This window comes from Dryas octopetala, chromosome 4 (assembly GCF_963921425.1).
Source record: "Dryas octopetala chromosome 4, drDryOcto1.1, whole genome shotgun sequence".
NCBI classification, from domain to species: domain Eukaryota; kingdom Viridiplantae; phylum Streptophyta; class Magnoliopsida; order Rosales; family Rosaceae; genus Dryas; species Dryas octopetala.
In genome coordinates this window covers 12,038,459-12,052,584 of record NC_141369.1, presented here as the reverse complement: position 1 = coordinate 12,052,584, position 14,126 = coordinate 12,038,459, and the positions used below count along the sequence as shown (strand labels likewise).

The window sequence follows — 14,126 nt, the reverse complement described above, 5'->3', positions numbered from 1 at the left end:
TACACATTTAATTTTTTAAAATTGTCATAATATATATCTATTTTTATAACTCTCTTTTTAAAAAGGAAGAAAAACTTATGTAATCCTCTACACTTCTGTTCGTCTTCTTGATATATAGTACACCTAGCTCTCTTTTCTTAATAAGCTATCATGTGACATTCATTTTTTTAAAAATCAAACATGCTACAAATTAGTAGTGGTTGCTATGCAGTGTCAAAAGACCCAAAATGAAGGAGTGGACTAATTGAAAACCCTAATTAATTTCATAACACAAAACTCACCATTAAAAGAAGAAGAAGATACATAAATCATGACCTTCATGAAGAAAATGAAAAAAAATATATGACAGGCTAAATATTTTCCTAATGAAAGTATAGAATGATGATTGAAAGCACGTACAAGATTGGTTCACATAAATCATGACCCTCATGAAGAAAACAAAAAAAAAAATATGACAGGCTAAATATTTTCCTAATGAAAGTATAGAATGATGATTGAAAGCACGAATAAGACTGGTTCACAAAAGAAAAAAGATGCAATATGAAGAAGATAGAAGGCAAAGAGATACAATATGAAGAAGATACAACAAGAGGGAGAGAAAATTACTTATTATTATTTTTTTAATAATGATGAGAGAATTTAAGAAAAAATAATCATTACTGGAAGATAATTAAAATAAAAATTCAACAGCCATAAAGGGTAGATTTAGAAAATATATAATAAAAATATACAAAATACATTAAATAAAGAGATGAAGTGCAAACGGAGAAAAAAAGAGTGCAAAAATCGCCTCCATTTTTTTATAGTTCGTTAATGCATTACGCATAGATGAAATTGGAAGTTCTTGAATTAATTTTTGAGGTGTTGGGCGATGGGTGTATTAATGTTTGGGGTGCATTTAGAAGGCCCATCCATCATCAAACTCAACTCAAGCCCATAGCCCATGGACCCAACCTATTGGATACAGAGGGCCCAATTATTATTAAAGCGAAAAGTTGCTAGGTAATGGTTCATTGGTTCCTACTTATTCCAAGAAGAAAAATGCTCGTGCACAGAAGCATATGCTCTCATTAATGGGCAACTTAGAAGAACATTTTTTTTGTTCTTCTAAATTTTGGTTAAAGTTTTCTTTTGGCTGAGATTTATGCTAGGAGTTGAAAAACCGACATAGCAATAAAAAACAAGTAAACCACACTGACACCCTCTAATATAACATATAATAAAATAAAAAAATTAAACAGAACATTAAAAAAAAGTAAGAAAATGACTTGGACCCACATAGCAAAGAAAGGGGACAACTGTTTGCCTCAAATTGTCCACCAAAATGCCAAATCTCTACCGTCAAACAACCCATATGGTCCTCCCCCCATTGTAATGATCGACCCAACAATTATCTTCTAGGTGAGAACTTCAAGCTAACAATCAAAAACCAACAAAAAAGCTCCAAAAAACACAACCCAAAACAACAACAAAATAAATCTCCCTCTCTCTCTCTCTCTCTCTCTCTCTCTCTCTCTCTCTCTCTCTCTCTCTCTCTCTCTCTATCTCTCTTGTTGAGACTTTGATGCTGAATTAATCCAAAACCAAATTAAAGGTGGGGTTTGCAGCTCTTTTTCTTCTTCTTCTTCTTCTTAATTTCTAAATTCCATGGAAAACCAGATGATTAATAGAGATGGGAAGAAGGTTGATGGAGGGGCTTTGGAAGGATTTGCTCCAATCTCTTCCACTAGGATTGATTGGAAACCCAGAAAGAGATCAGGTAGTAGCTTCTTTCTTAATTTCTGTCACTCTCTTTTTCTCAACATGCTTGCAGATATATGTAGAATAGAATAGTTCATTCATATGAAGAATTTGAGCTGCTTGAATTGGTTGTTTGTGATGTTTGCATATATGGTTAATTCATACATACCCACCCAATTATGCACAAGTTAACACCTTTTTGTGATGAATGCTTCTGAGGCTCATATCTGGTTTTGTAAATAGTGTTTTTTAGCAATTTTGTTGATCATTTTTTAAGCTGAATATATTCTACCATATACCCAATATCCCTCTCAGTTCATATTGTCATTTTTTAAAATCTTTGAACAGTTCTAAACTTTTAATATGCATTAAAAAATTTAAAAAAATAGTCCTTTGGTTTAGAGAGAGAGAGACGTATAAGTAAAACAGTTAATTGGGAGTTGCTAACTTTGCTCGTACGTTACTTTACTGGGGTTGGTTTGGTTCGCTTAAATTGGTCTCTCACAACTCACAAGTCTCTCTCTCATTATTATATGTATTTAATTACATTAAATTTCATTTTCATTTTTTTTTTTTGGCCTGCAATCTTCACGTGTTCAAAGGGTTTATTTCTGTAATCTTCAAACGATGACGCTTTATTTTGGCATTTGTGTTTTTTTGTCTCCCCAAATGTATTGACTATAAATAAACAACATTAACATAATTTTTTATGTACCCAAATGTGACCATACTTTGTTTTAAATGAATAAAAAATCTATTTCCATGGTTTTAATAAAACAAGAACTGATTTTTCCTTCTCTCAAGCTTTACATATGGACAAATTTCTCCACACAATATTAGAATATGCTCAAAGTTCAAGTCCGTCTCCTTCAACTAAAATGGAAAAAAAAAAAACTTTACTCTGTGGACAAATTTCATTGATTCATGATGATTTCAATTTGTGTAGTCCACGTGGTATGGTTATCATCAACTACTCTTCCAAATTTGTCTCTTCCATGGTTGAGTTACCCACTTGTTACAAATTGTATATAATTAATTAGAATTTTCTAATTTAAACCTTATATTTAGTTGTATATATGATTACATTAAAATTGCAAATTTGCAATCATGCATTAATTTATTTTTTTGTACCTTAGTGTATCATACAACTATTGTTGCCTAGTAATTGGCACCCAGGATTCCAGCACCCAATTCTTTGGAAGAAACATGAAAATCCTAGATTTAAATTTATACAAGATTTTCTGTTACAGTTGTTCATGATGGGACTCTTTACCTACCTTGCTCATTATGATATTGCCTTTCTTCTTTTTTTCTTTTTTAATTGTCTTGTCGATCAGGTGACAGGCATGATTGCACTTGATGATAAAAAACCTGTTTAGGGTTCAATCCATTTAAGGAGAGATTCGAACTTGGGACGTCTTATGGAGAGAATACTATTAGACCAGTAAATATTTTGTAGGGTTCGGACGAATGTGTGTTTTGCTCGCTTAGAAGATTTTGGGCTTAAAGAAATGTTAGGTGTTCAGATCTGTATTCTCACCATTCTCATGTAGTGTAGAGGATGTACACATTTCTTTAAAATCCATCTGAAGTTTAGTGGAACTAAAACCCAGCTCCTATAGGCTCTGCTCCCCATCAATGCCTTGATAGCACTCTGATGTATATCTTACAATCCCATGCCACTATATACCAGTAGGCCATTGGTAATTTGAGTTTAAAACATTGACCGTCTTTGAGAGAGAGTCTTCATCTATGAGACTATTTCTCTCTAATTAGAGAGAGAGAGTATGTAGAAGGCTTTCCCAACTCTTTCATTCATCATCTTTTTAGTGAATTAAAAAACATGCATGCAACTGATATGCAATTATATATGTATGGTGTGGTGTGGTTCTAATCTGTGCTTCCTCACATTTTGTATAGTGAAGTGACTAGTGTTATTGTACTCCACATATTATACAGTGCATAATTTAGAGTAAATAGGGCCACCATCTATTGTGGTTTGAACTTTTGATGCTTCCTTAGTTTACAAATCTGCTGCATCTCTAATTTCGAATAGCACTAGAAAGGTAACTTGTTTCCAACAGCTAGCGGGAGGAATATAGACAAGGTAACAGAGGACACTGCTAATAATACTCCCGACAAACAGGAAGAGTACTCTGTGACCGAGGAGGAGATGCAGGACTCAACTGCAGCTCCTGAGCTTTCTGAACGTCGAAAGGCTCTTTTCGAACCCTTAGACCCTATAACAAATATCAATGGGAAACGCCCGTCAGCTGAATCCTTACTTCCGCCACCCGACTTTGATGACACAGCCTATCCCAAGGGCTGGCTGATTGGAAAAAAGCGAAAGCTAGTTAATGTTGATGTTGTTGAGAAAATGCGGAGGATTGCCGTTCAGGAAATGAACAGAAAGGTGTCATTTCCAAACACCTCGCCTCATTTTCAATCAGAGAGTGGTTTTGCAATGTATTCAACTGCTATTGTCTATTTTTTTCAGGATAGGGAAATCGATGGGCTGAATGAGCAATTGGAAGAGGATGCAAAGTGCCTAGAACACCTACAACTCCAGCTCCTGCAAGAGCGAAGCAAACGCGCAGACGTGGAGCGAGAAAATGCAATGCTGCAGGACCAGGTTACCATGCTAATGAACATGTTGCAAGAAGATGATACCGTGGGAGATGAAGGCCCTGATGAACCATAATTGTTTTGTTCATTTGTTTATTTTATTCTTTTTGTACATTTGCTCGGAAAAAGTAGAAGCAATTATACATGCATAGATATACCACTGTGGTCTGTTAATTAGTGCTTAGTGCAAGTTCCTTGCACATGCTTATTTTTTAATTTGAGTCTTGCAAAGTCATATATTATAGACTTGTAGTATATATCCCACAAATCTTGGAAAGTTTAATATTTACCTCCAAAGAATGAATGACTTCTTAGTCAAGTTATATATACCAGTGTGTCCTTTGGAGTCTATTTCTTTGCCCATATATTATAGCAGAGAAGACAAGGGTGTTGCACAAGAATCACATGGCTATAAAATAACACTTGTATACTCAGGCAGCACAAAACGCACCATAGAGATTAAGATACAATACAAAACGCACCAGGCTTTCGTAATCAACCTATCAGGATTCTTCATCAACATACATTTCTGAATCCCTACGCTGTACACATTTTAGTAACAGCCTGCAACTGTTGTATTCACAGATGGAGAGAAGATGTTTGGATTTCTATGTTTTTTTACAAAACTAGTTGGGGACAATAGATCATTATCTGGCTCGTCATAATCTTATGACATGTTAAAAAGAAACTGGGGTAGAGACGCTATCCTAGGAATATTAAGAAGAAGCTCCCCAAACGAGTCCCTTCTCGGCATTGCTGGTCCCTCCTTGCTGTCAGAATCATCATTTGACTCACCCTTGGGTGCAGGAAAACCCTCTACAAGCTTACTCTCATAGGCTAATGCAGAAACGGAGTTCGTTCCAGCTGGTTTCCCATAATCAATTACATCTAAATTGTCATAGCTTTTGGCTTGGATGTTTTGTGCTGTAGAAGGATCCTTCTGCAGAAGGCAATAAAGGGAATTGACCCTTGACATGAGGCACTGCTCATCTGAGGGTAAGGTGAGTAGCGAGTCATTAAACAAGTAATGATTAATCTCCTCCAACATGTCTCTGCTAGGTCCCTCCTTGCCAGGAAGCAAGGGAGTGCCAGATATCTTTTCAGAAATGCAATGTCCAATGTGGCTTACTAGGTCACTCATTGACATTGACGAGGGAAGTCCAGGCACTTTGATTTTATTGAAATTGCTAACCGTCTTTGAGGTTTCGGCTCCAAAGCTCCCAATTTCTTCAATTGCAGGTGTGTCCATTACTACATATAAAAAGACGGGTTAGGTTAAACCCAGAACAAATGCAGTGCATGTCCATAACAAAATTCCCAACAAATGATGAATGTCTTGCAATAATACAGCATCATCAAACGAACAATCTTGGGTGCAGATTTATAGTAACAGAGATTAACAGGTTTATATAGCATAATGGAACTGAGAAAGAAGATACAAGAAGACCACATGCTTAAAACAGATCAAACATTCACAACATTCCTCTTACACTAGCATTCCATGGACATGCATCCTAAAGATTAAGAGGTCATAACAAATTACCCACCAGCTTTGTCTCACATTTATACCAAATTTATATAATACAAATCAAACTTTGCACAAACAAAAAAGAAAAGGAAAAAGGATATCATTAGAAATCTCCAATGTTCAGTTGATTAATGCTTTTCCGCAAATGATCTCAAGTGTTCACCATTAATTGTAAGCTCTGGTGGCCTCAGTATTATATTGCACATCAACACTCAGCTACTTTCAATTACCAGCTTAGAGATACTAATTGCTTGGTCCAAAAAATAATTTCTGTTGCAAGGGGTTAGTAAGTGACTACTCTTCATTTTATTCACTGATCCAAAGACGGAACTAACCATACATACACAGGCTTTTTATCACTAGAGTCTAGAGGTCCCTGAACTATTTCCCGATCATCAATGTAGTCCCCAAAGTTCACAATCACTCAAATGTGATCAAACAATGCCATCTTTCTCTCACTTACCAAAAAAAAAAAACTCTCATCTCTCCTCCCATTCTTTCCGTCACTCTCTCCTCTCCCCCTCTCTCTCTCTTCTCCTCTCTCCTCCCCTCTCTCTCTCCCTACTGTCTCACATCTATCTTTCTGAACTGTGAATACAAATAAAAAGGCAGAGAGAGAACTATCCCTTACCCACATCAATAAAAATACAAATAAGAAATTTGAAGACATTTCATCTTCTTCCTATCTAGTACCCACATCAACTCAATCCATTGGAAAGCAAGGAAAGGCAAATTCAGGTCCCCATGGCGCTTTTAAGATTTTTTGACCAAATAATGAATTTAATTACTTAGTTTCATATCTAAAGATTGTATCTCCTCAATAAAATCCTTAAAGTAAAAGTGTGGATTTCGATTATGTATAGGAAACTTAAGATGGATGAGTAATAAAAGAAAGTATTGGATGGTTTTCTGTGGGTTTAGGAATTTTTATGTGTAAGAGATGGTGGCTATGTGCTCTAATTTGTTGTAATTATTTTGGATGATATGGATTTGGGTATGTAAAAGAAGTGCGTGGTGAGTGAAGGTGCACTTTGGGTGTCTGAGGAATTGATGCTTCCAGTGCTTAAATTTATCCTTTGCTTATATTCAGTTTGGAACAACTCAAAAACATCTCATAACTCTGAACAAGAGAGAATTTGATTCTATACATAAATTATATTTTCTGAATTTTCAAATACAGTGAGATTTAAGGAGAGATGGGGCGTTTAGCAGTGAGGGAGAAGATCAATCGCACTGCAATTTCAGCATGGGTTTAGAGTTAAAGAGAGAGGAGAGGAGAGAGAGAGAGAGAGAGAGAGAGAGAGAGAGAGAGAGAGAGAGAGAGAGAGAGAGAGAGAGAGAGAGAAGGGGGGGGGGGGAAGGAGAGGACCACGAAGGGAGTGGGAGAAGAAATAGTTAAGAGAAGGGTTTGATAATAATGTCCCTCAAAAAAGGGTCATGTGCACTGCACATGACAAATTTTGACAGATTCTCTAGAAATGGTTGGATGGACCACATTAATAATTGAACAATAGTTCAGGGACCATTGCTGATAAAAAGCCTATATACATACTAACTCAACATATGACAACATGAAAAATATGAAGCTGTCACCCAAAAACAGAACCAAATTATACAGAAATGAAGACTTGAGCACAAAAATATAAGATAATAGCATAAGTCCTGGGAGATTTGAGTGTGTGAGAATTGAGATTATTATCAATTTAGCAACAGTAATTTTGGGTCGAAATATAGCAATTAGTAATACTATAAGATGAAAGCCTCATTTTTCATTTCATCAGAGCTTGATTATAAAGAATGGTGGATACATGGTTAGTTATTTAACACCACATCCACCATAATTTTCATTTATGGGTTTATGGGTTTATGGATTTACCTGAGCTAGGTGAAGAAATTTCCCGCGAATAATTAGGAGCTCTACTAGAAAAATCTTGTTCATTTTTAGATGCAGAAGAATGAGCTCCAGAAGGTGATGCTGAATCCTGCAAACCAAATAAAGCAGGTCCCTCTTCATGCTTTGAACCAAACGGGCATCTATATTCATCAGTTTCATCTGCTACTGTAACTCTAGCATCGAAAAATGGAGATTCTAAAACAATTTCTGGCTGTTGGCTTAAGAAGTTGAGACGAGGATCACATTGAATAAGCTTTTCAAAATGCTTTCCAAAAAGCAAGCCTTGCGGGCACTGCAGAAAATGTCGCCTGTGACAATAGAAAGGACCAAATCACATTACAAATTTGGAACCCAAACAATAACACCTAGAAACAGCATGCATAATCAATTGCATATGCTAGATCAACCCTGTATAATGAGTAAAATAATGCCAAAGCACTTGCTAGTAATTACTTTTCCAAACATCCAAATCAGGGAACCTAGATGTGGTTTGCATCAATTAAATAACAACACTTAATATTAACCATATGTCATGTTATAATATTCCACAAATATACATTTGGAACAGTTGGACCACAACCAAGAATTTGCAATAAAGTAATCAAAAGAAAGAAAATGGAAATGGGTCAGCAAAGAACAACATAGCAGATAAAAAATTCTTAGACAAGAGGAATGATGCTCATTCTCACTTTTTTCAAAAGAAGAAAATCTGCAACCCAGGCACCATTTTACATGCTCCTTCAATTGTGCAAAAGACTATTTGGGATGCTCCTCCAGATGGAAGTTTTACAAATTGTAAGTGGTTGCAGCTATGCCAAAATGTGTTGGTGAGACTTGCATTGCAAACTAAATAATTTTTTACCTCATAATTCTAGTTGGTCAGTTAAAGATCCTTTACCTTTTTATACGTTACTCAGATTACTAAACTTTTTGATACCTATAATAACTACCTCACACTGATGTTTGGTATACATATGTTAAAACTCCAGCAACAGTATGACAAAGATTGATACTTCAAGCCATTTTTAAATTTCATGGTAAAAGAAGCAAATTTCTTTAAATAATGACTATAAGGTTAGATATGTAACCTGTTTATGCTGGCTTGTCCAGTGGTAAAATCTGACGTTGCCTGCCACAACGTATGTTTTCTAGGTTGTGGATTGGTCTCCCTAAAGAAAAGAGGCGGTCTAGCAAGCTGCACCAATAAAGAATATTAATTTACCATAACAAGCATAGCATATAATTATGAACGTAAGCCTGTGGCCTTTTGGCTTCCTAGCACCCCTTTCCCCTAAGAACAGGGGTGGAGGATGAGTTCCCAAATTCAATCTCAGAAGGTGCATGTCTGTGTAATTCCTGGGGGGAAAATGACGTGAACATGTAACTTACCACTACATCTAAAGTCCCTGGTCCATCATCCGGGTAGTTTGCCTTGAGAGCCACAACATCTGACCACTGAATTTCCATCTTGTTCTTAAGACTACCATCAAGAACTTCCCACACAAGCTTATGCTTTGCAAAATAACATTTCGCCACTAAATCTCCTTCATATCTTGACTTATACTGTAACCAAATCAATAATACTTCAAACCAACATCAAGAATAAATGCATAAAACAAAATCGAATACAGAAAACCAGTTCAATCTGGGAAATATGAGTCCATTTTGAATTGTGGGTTATACCTCCCAAGTCCCAATCCTTAGAAGCGAAGCCGGAAAATTCATAGCCTTGAGCTTATCTGTAGCACCGGGAGCGGTAGTTCCCTTGTGATTTTTCTTGCCTAGAGTTGCCAATTTAACAGAGTTTTCTTGAGCGAGCCTCATTTGGATCAAATCCAAAAGGGATGGACTTTTTCTGAGATGCAAACCGAGTGGGCTCGGCTCATCGAGGGGATGGTCCGTACCAGGTCCCGAACCCCTCTGCTGGTGAGACACAAACATCATGAGAAACTAGCTATATTAGCTAACGGTCAGTACATCACAAACTCTAGCTAACAAAACATTATAAAACGACTTTCTAATCTGTTTGGTTGCTAAGAAAGTGCAGGAAAGTAAATTAATTCAATTTATGCTAATGGGTATCAGAAATTATTGATGAGCTCAAACTATCATAAACCAACAAGAAGAGCAACAAAACGAGTTCAACTTTTGCTCAGCTTTCTCGAAACCAAAAAACAGAGTGTCAATCACGTAATATGAAAACTAAAATCAAGAAGAGATAAGCACATACCTGTGAAGACGAGTCGAGTTTGAGTCGCTTGTGACTCGGACCGAGTCGGGTGTCTGACGACTCATCGACATCCAACTTCACCGCCACCTTTCTCGGACTCATTAACTGAACCATCGGTTCTTCTTCTACCTCCCAGTTGCTGCAGTAACAGAGCGAGTCACACAACACGAGCCAAAAATAAGTCAAAAACCCAGTCACCGAGTTGACTCGGAGTTTTCGCCGGCTTGAAATGAAATCTTGACACAAATTCGCGTCAAACGAAACGAAGCAACCCCGTGTGGTTGTGTTTCCTTTCCTTTTAAAACACAGAAGAGGAGAGAGAGAGGCACCTGGACGACTGTCACGTGCGGTTCACGTGACTAGTGACTAGCAAGAAAGTAAGAAATGGTTCGGGTAATTATGTAAATACCCTCGATCTCCGTGGCGTCAGCTGATTTGGGGTTCTCTGTTGGGATAGGAAAGTCACGTGCGCGCACGTGCGAGAGATTTGGATAAAATAGTAGGGCCCACATCGAGAAACCTCTGAGGGCTTTGCCGCTTGGTGATTGGGCGGGTGGTGGATGAGTTGGGTTGGGTGTGTTTGACGCGTAAGACTTTGGAAAATCCAAAGGAGTGTGTCTACGTGTCCTTGTGGATAAGCTTCAGCCCAGCACGCATTTGTCGACTTTCTTTTTTGCTTTGGTTTATTTCTTTTGGCAATGGATAATTTAAATAAATGGATTTGCCTTTTTGTTCAGGACAAGAAGATATTTTAATTTTTTTAAGGAAACAAATTCAAAGTAGCGTCCCTTGAAACAGGATCTACCTTGCGTTTAGGATTAAAACGAGATTGTTTTAGGTTTCACACTTCCACATTAAACGTTTGGGTTTCTTTAAAGGGTTAATCTATATATAATTTCACTTTCTGTTACCTCAGATGAAATTTTTTGACACCCCACATTCGCAGTCTAAATGTGGAAGGAGTCAATGGATCATGGGATAACTTCAATTTCTTGGTAATTGACAGTAAATGTGGATGTGATCTTCTGTCTTAAGGAAATTTCCGTGCTAATTATATGCCCTCAAGCAGAATGCTATACGGTGCCAATGTAGTGCTACATAAAACTAAAAGAGAAACTGATTTTTAACGATTTTGAGGTAAAGTGTTTAACAAAACTAAGTTTGTGGGTAAAGTGTCAAAAATTTTAATTTAGGGACAAAAGTGTTAAACAAGATACAATTTTTGGGTGAAATATGTAACTACCCATTTTTTAAAAGCACAAATATAGAGACCTTTCAGCATAAAATGTCCCACACGAAAATATTTAATATATTTAATATAAGCCGGTCCACTTTTTAATAAGACAAGCGTTCGGCGTCCTTTTTTCTCTAAAAAAAAGAAATTGACTAGTAGCCAGACCGTTTTAATCTTAAAATTGTACCAAAATGATATTTATACAAAGTTCTTTTATTTTTTGTTAGATATATAAAAAAATCATCAAGTGCTCGACACCAAGAATCCTTAAAAAAATGGCTTGAAGTTGATTGTGTCTTTGTAGTAACCTCTTCATTAAACCTTCAAACTTGATCTGAAGGCTTATTTGAATTTACGGCCACCCCTGCACCTTTGCTCCTTCTCACAACCTCTATTATATGGTGGAGGTAGGCAATTTGTCCACGTACAACGTTTGGGCTTGTCCTTTCGCGCGGCGCCATAACTAAGATTTAGTGGCATTGGTCGTTTCAATGTAAATCGAGCACAGAAGGAGAGCAACCATGCAGAAAGTAAATGCCTTGGACACGCCCATTTCTTCGAAATAAATATGTATGTTGTTGAGATCGTCACATATGTAGGGTCGTGTTGAGAGTAATGTGAAATAATGTCTTATATCGAAAACTAGAGTTTAATATATATGCTTGTAAGGTTTTGGGTCTCTCCACCCATTACCAATTGATTTTGGCCGAATTAGATGCTCAAATTCTATCATTTAATATGATACTTTTTTCCAATTTTAGACAATGTGATAGATTGAACTTCAAATTGTTAACATTGTTATTGTTTATTGGTTTAATGTATTCAATGTGACACTCATTTTATAACCTTAATAAGACCGTTTGGCTTCAAAGGTCAAACTAGAAACTCGCTTTAAGTTTGGTTCTTGTGTAACTAGATTAAAAGTTGTTCCAAACTGCATAACACATATGCATACATCTACATACTAATCCACACAAACACAAAAAACGATTCACAATTGCTTTTATCTTTAATTTCAACTGGTATCAAATCTAAAATATTATAGTAAATTATTCTAAAATTTATTTTACAAGTCTTTAATGATAAACAAACTTACCTAAAATGTTACAATGATAAATAAGTCTACTTTTTACAAATAAAACTCACAGCGCCAAGCGTCTCTATGAGTTTTTTTTTTAAAAAAAAAAAAATTGGGCAAATTGCCACTATCCGATAATGACAATTAATAATAGTCATTTTTATGCTATAACACGGGTGAATGTGACTTCATAAGCTTGAATTGTATGTTTTATGTTGGTTTAATTAGTTTTTAACATGTTTTATGTAATAAAGGACATCAATGATATCAACAAGTATCATTTTTATGCATCTTCAAATAGTTATTGTCGCATATTAGAAATAATTACTATTGATAGTGACAATTTTCAAGCGCTCAATAAATAGTACTTAGCACTCGATGGGTTATGTGCATTTCATTAAACTGGATTGAGCTAAAATGTATTGTAGCAAGTGGGCTGGGTTATCAGCTTTATATGTGAATTGGACTTTAAAAAAAAAAAACCCCCAAAATATTTTAATAATTAAAATGAAAAATTACTTTTATGATTTAGTATTTAATCTCATTGTCCCAAAATCAAACCTTTTGGTAAGGGTAAAGCCCATTTAGTGGACCGGGTCTACAAGTGCTTATTTCAAACTTCAAAGTCAACTACATAACGAGTTAACGACAGCACAAAGCCCATCAAGTGCAATGCTAAGCTATCTGCGCAGTTGCTGTCTTCTTTCTTTATATATAAAACTGATGGTCTTCAGTCTTCAGTCTTCACTACATATCAAGACCCGTGATGAAAGCAAATGCATGTTCAAAAATCAATGTCCACAATTGCAACTCATAGGATTTGGATCCTCTCTTAAGCTATCTAATCTCCTAATCTAACTAATCTTCTAATCTAACTAAGCTTTTTATTTTAAGATGTCATACGCTATTATAAGATCTTATAGTCTACAATAATTAGGGGAAGTAAAAAAGAGGAAAAAAAAAATGAGTTTAACAATTTTATTGGCCTTTTTCTTTGGATGATTACGTTTCTTTGGCTGCCATAATTTTTCTTTTCTCTGTAAGCTGGGTTTGTTTGAGGATGTGCAGAGAGGCAGTGGTGGTTGCAAAGCCCTAATTGAATTGTGAAAGGCTACACGAGGTATCAGAATAAATTGTAGAGACATACAACAAGTGCATGTTGTTGATGCCCAAAAATGGTAGAGCAGTCAACGTCGAGTCGAACCACGTAGGCCCGTTGACCCACCACTGAGTGGATGACACGTCGAAGTGGGGCAGGAACGGGTAGCTGGGTCCGACTGGTGAGTAATGAGAGAGAATGATATCCAGAGCACCCTGCACAGGTACACAAAAGTGAGCGGGAAGGGCACCGGTGTGGTGCCGGCCAAAGCTCCTCCGACGCTCAAGTCAGTGTTCAGAGAGATCTGAGAGCAGAGTGAGTGAATAGTATAATAATGATTTCAGTTGTCCCTTTTGTGACAAGAAGGTACCTCTTTTATAGTACCTTTGGAAGAGTGTCAACCAATCCGGTGATGACACGTGTCCCTTGTGATGACTTGCACTGTGGGAGCGCCACGTGTCACCGGTCTCGAGGATCCGAGTGGGTTGACATGGGTCGGGGCCTAGGAGGCTGGAGCTTAGGAGGCCGGAGCCTATGAGGCCGGAGCCTGGGAGGCCGGAGCCCAGAGGGCCGGAGCCTAAGAGGTCAGGGGCTAGGAGCCCAAGAGCCTAGGAAGGGCTTAGTCTTTGGGCCTAGGCCCAAACGACATGATGTTAAGCCTTATGTGACTTGTCGTTATGCCGAGATGATTAGTCATA

The 14,126-nt window shown here is 36.8% G+C and overlaps 2 protein-coding genes across 5 annotated transcripts; one reads left to right on the top strand and one right to left on the bottom strand.

The window, feature by feature from the left end:
- Positions 1 to 1,404: 1,404 nt before the first annotated feature.
- Positions 1,405 to 4,688, top strand: LOC147286881 (Snf1 kinase interactor-like protein). 3 transcript variants are annotated; one of them, XM_086239388.1, is made up of 3 exons: positions 1,405 to 1,759; positions 3,825 to 4,153; positions 4,238 to 4,688. In XM_086239388.1, exons 1-3 carry the CDS (start codon positions 1,648 to 1,650, stop codon positions 4,439 to 4,441), a joined length of 645 nt encoding a protein of 214 aa, XP_086095514.1. In that variant the 5' UTR covers positions 1,405 to 1,647; the 3' UTR covers positions 4,442 to 4,688. The 3 variants fall into 3 exon arrangements, with proteins under 3 accessions (XP_086095514.1, XP_086095513.1, XP_086095515.1); XM_086239387.1 differs by having other exon boundaries at positions 1,406 to 1,759; positions 3,807 to 4,153; XM_086239389.1 differs by having other exon boundaries at positions 1,410 to 1,759; positions 3,803 to 4,153.
- Positions 4,689 to 4,832: 144 nt separating this feature from the next.
- Positions 4,833 to 10,274, bottom strand: LOC147286880 (uncharacterized). 2 transcript variants are annotated; one of them, XM_086239384.1, is made up of 6 exons: positions 10,018 to 10,274; positions 9,471 to 9,710; positions 9,177 to 9,350; positions 8,876 to 8,982; positions 7,770 to 8,095; positions 4,833 to 5,616 (listed from the first exon to the last, which is right to left on the bottom strand). In XM_086239384.1, exons 1-6 carry the CDS (start codon positions 10,129 to 10,131, stop codon positions 5,033 to 5,035), a joined length of 1,545 nt encoding a protein of 514 aa, XP_086095510.1. In that variant the 5' UTR covers positions 10,132 to 10,274; the 3' UTR covers positions 4,833 to 5,032. The 2 variants fall into 2 exon arrangements, with proteins under 2 accessions (XP_086095510.1, XP_086095511.1); XM_086239385.1 differs by having other exon boundaries at positions 9,471 to 9,707.
- Positions 10,275 to 14,126: the final 3,852 nt, after the last annotated feature.

Bases quoted from the DNA above. Each gene is read 5' to 3' on its own strand.
- LOC147286881 (XM_086239387.1), top strand. From the start codon at position 1,648: ATGGAAAACCAGATGATTAATAGAGATGGGAAGAAGGTTGATGGAGGG. The intron at 1,760-3,806 runs GTAGTAGCTTCT...AGCACTAGAAAG, and splicing joins GAAACCCAGAAAGAGATCAG to GTAACTTGTTTCCAACAGCT. The intron at 4,154-4,237 runs GTGTCATTTCCA...TATTTTTTTCAG, and splicing joins TTCAGGAAATGAACAGAAAG to GATAGGGAAATCGATGGGCT.
- LOC147286880 (XM_086239384.1), bottom strand. From the start codon at position 10,131: ATGGTTCAGTTAATGAGTCCGAGAAAGGTGGCGGTGAAGTTGGATGTC. The intron at 8,983-9,176 runs GTAAGTTACATG...TTATTGGTGCAG, and splicing joins CAGGGACTTTAGATGTAGTG to CTTGCTAGACCGCCTCTTTT. The intron at 8,096-8,875 runs GTTACATATCTA...CTATTGTCACAG, and splicing joins GGACAAGCCAGCATAAACAG to GCGACATTTTCTGCAGTGCC.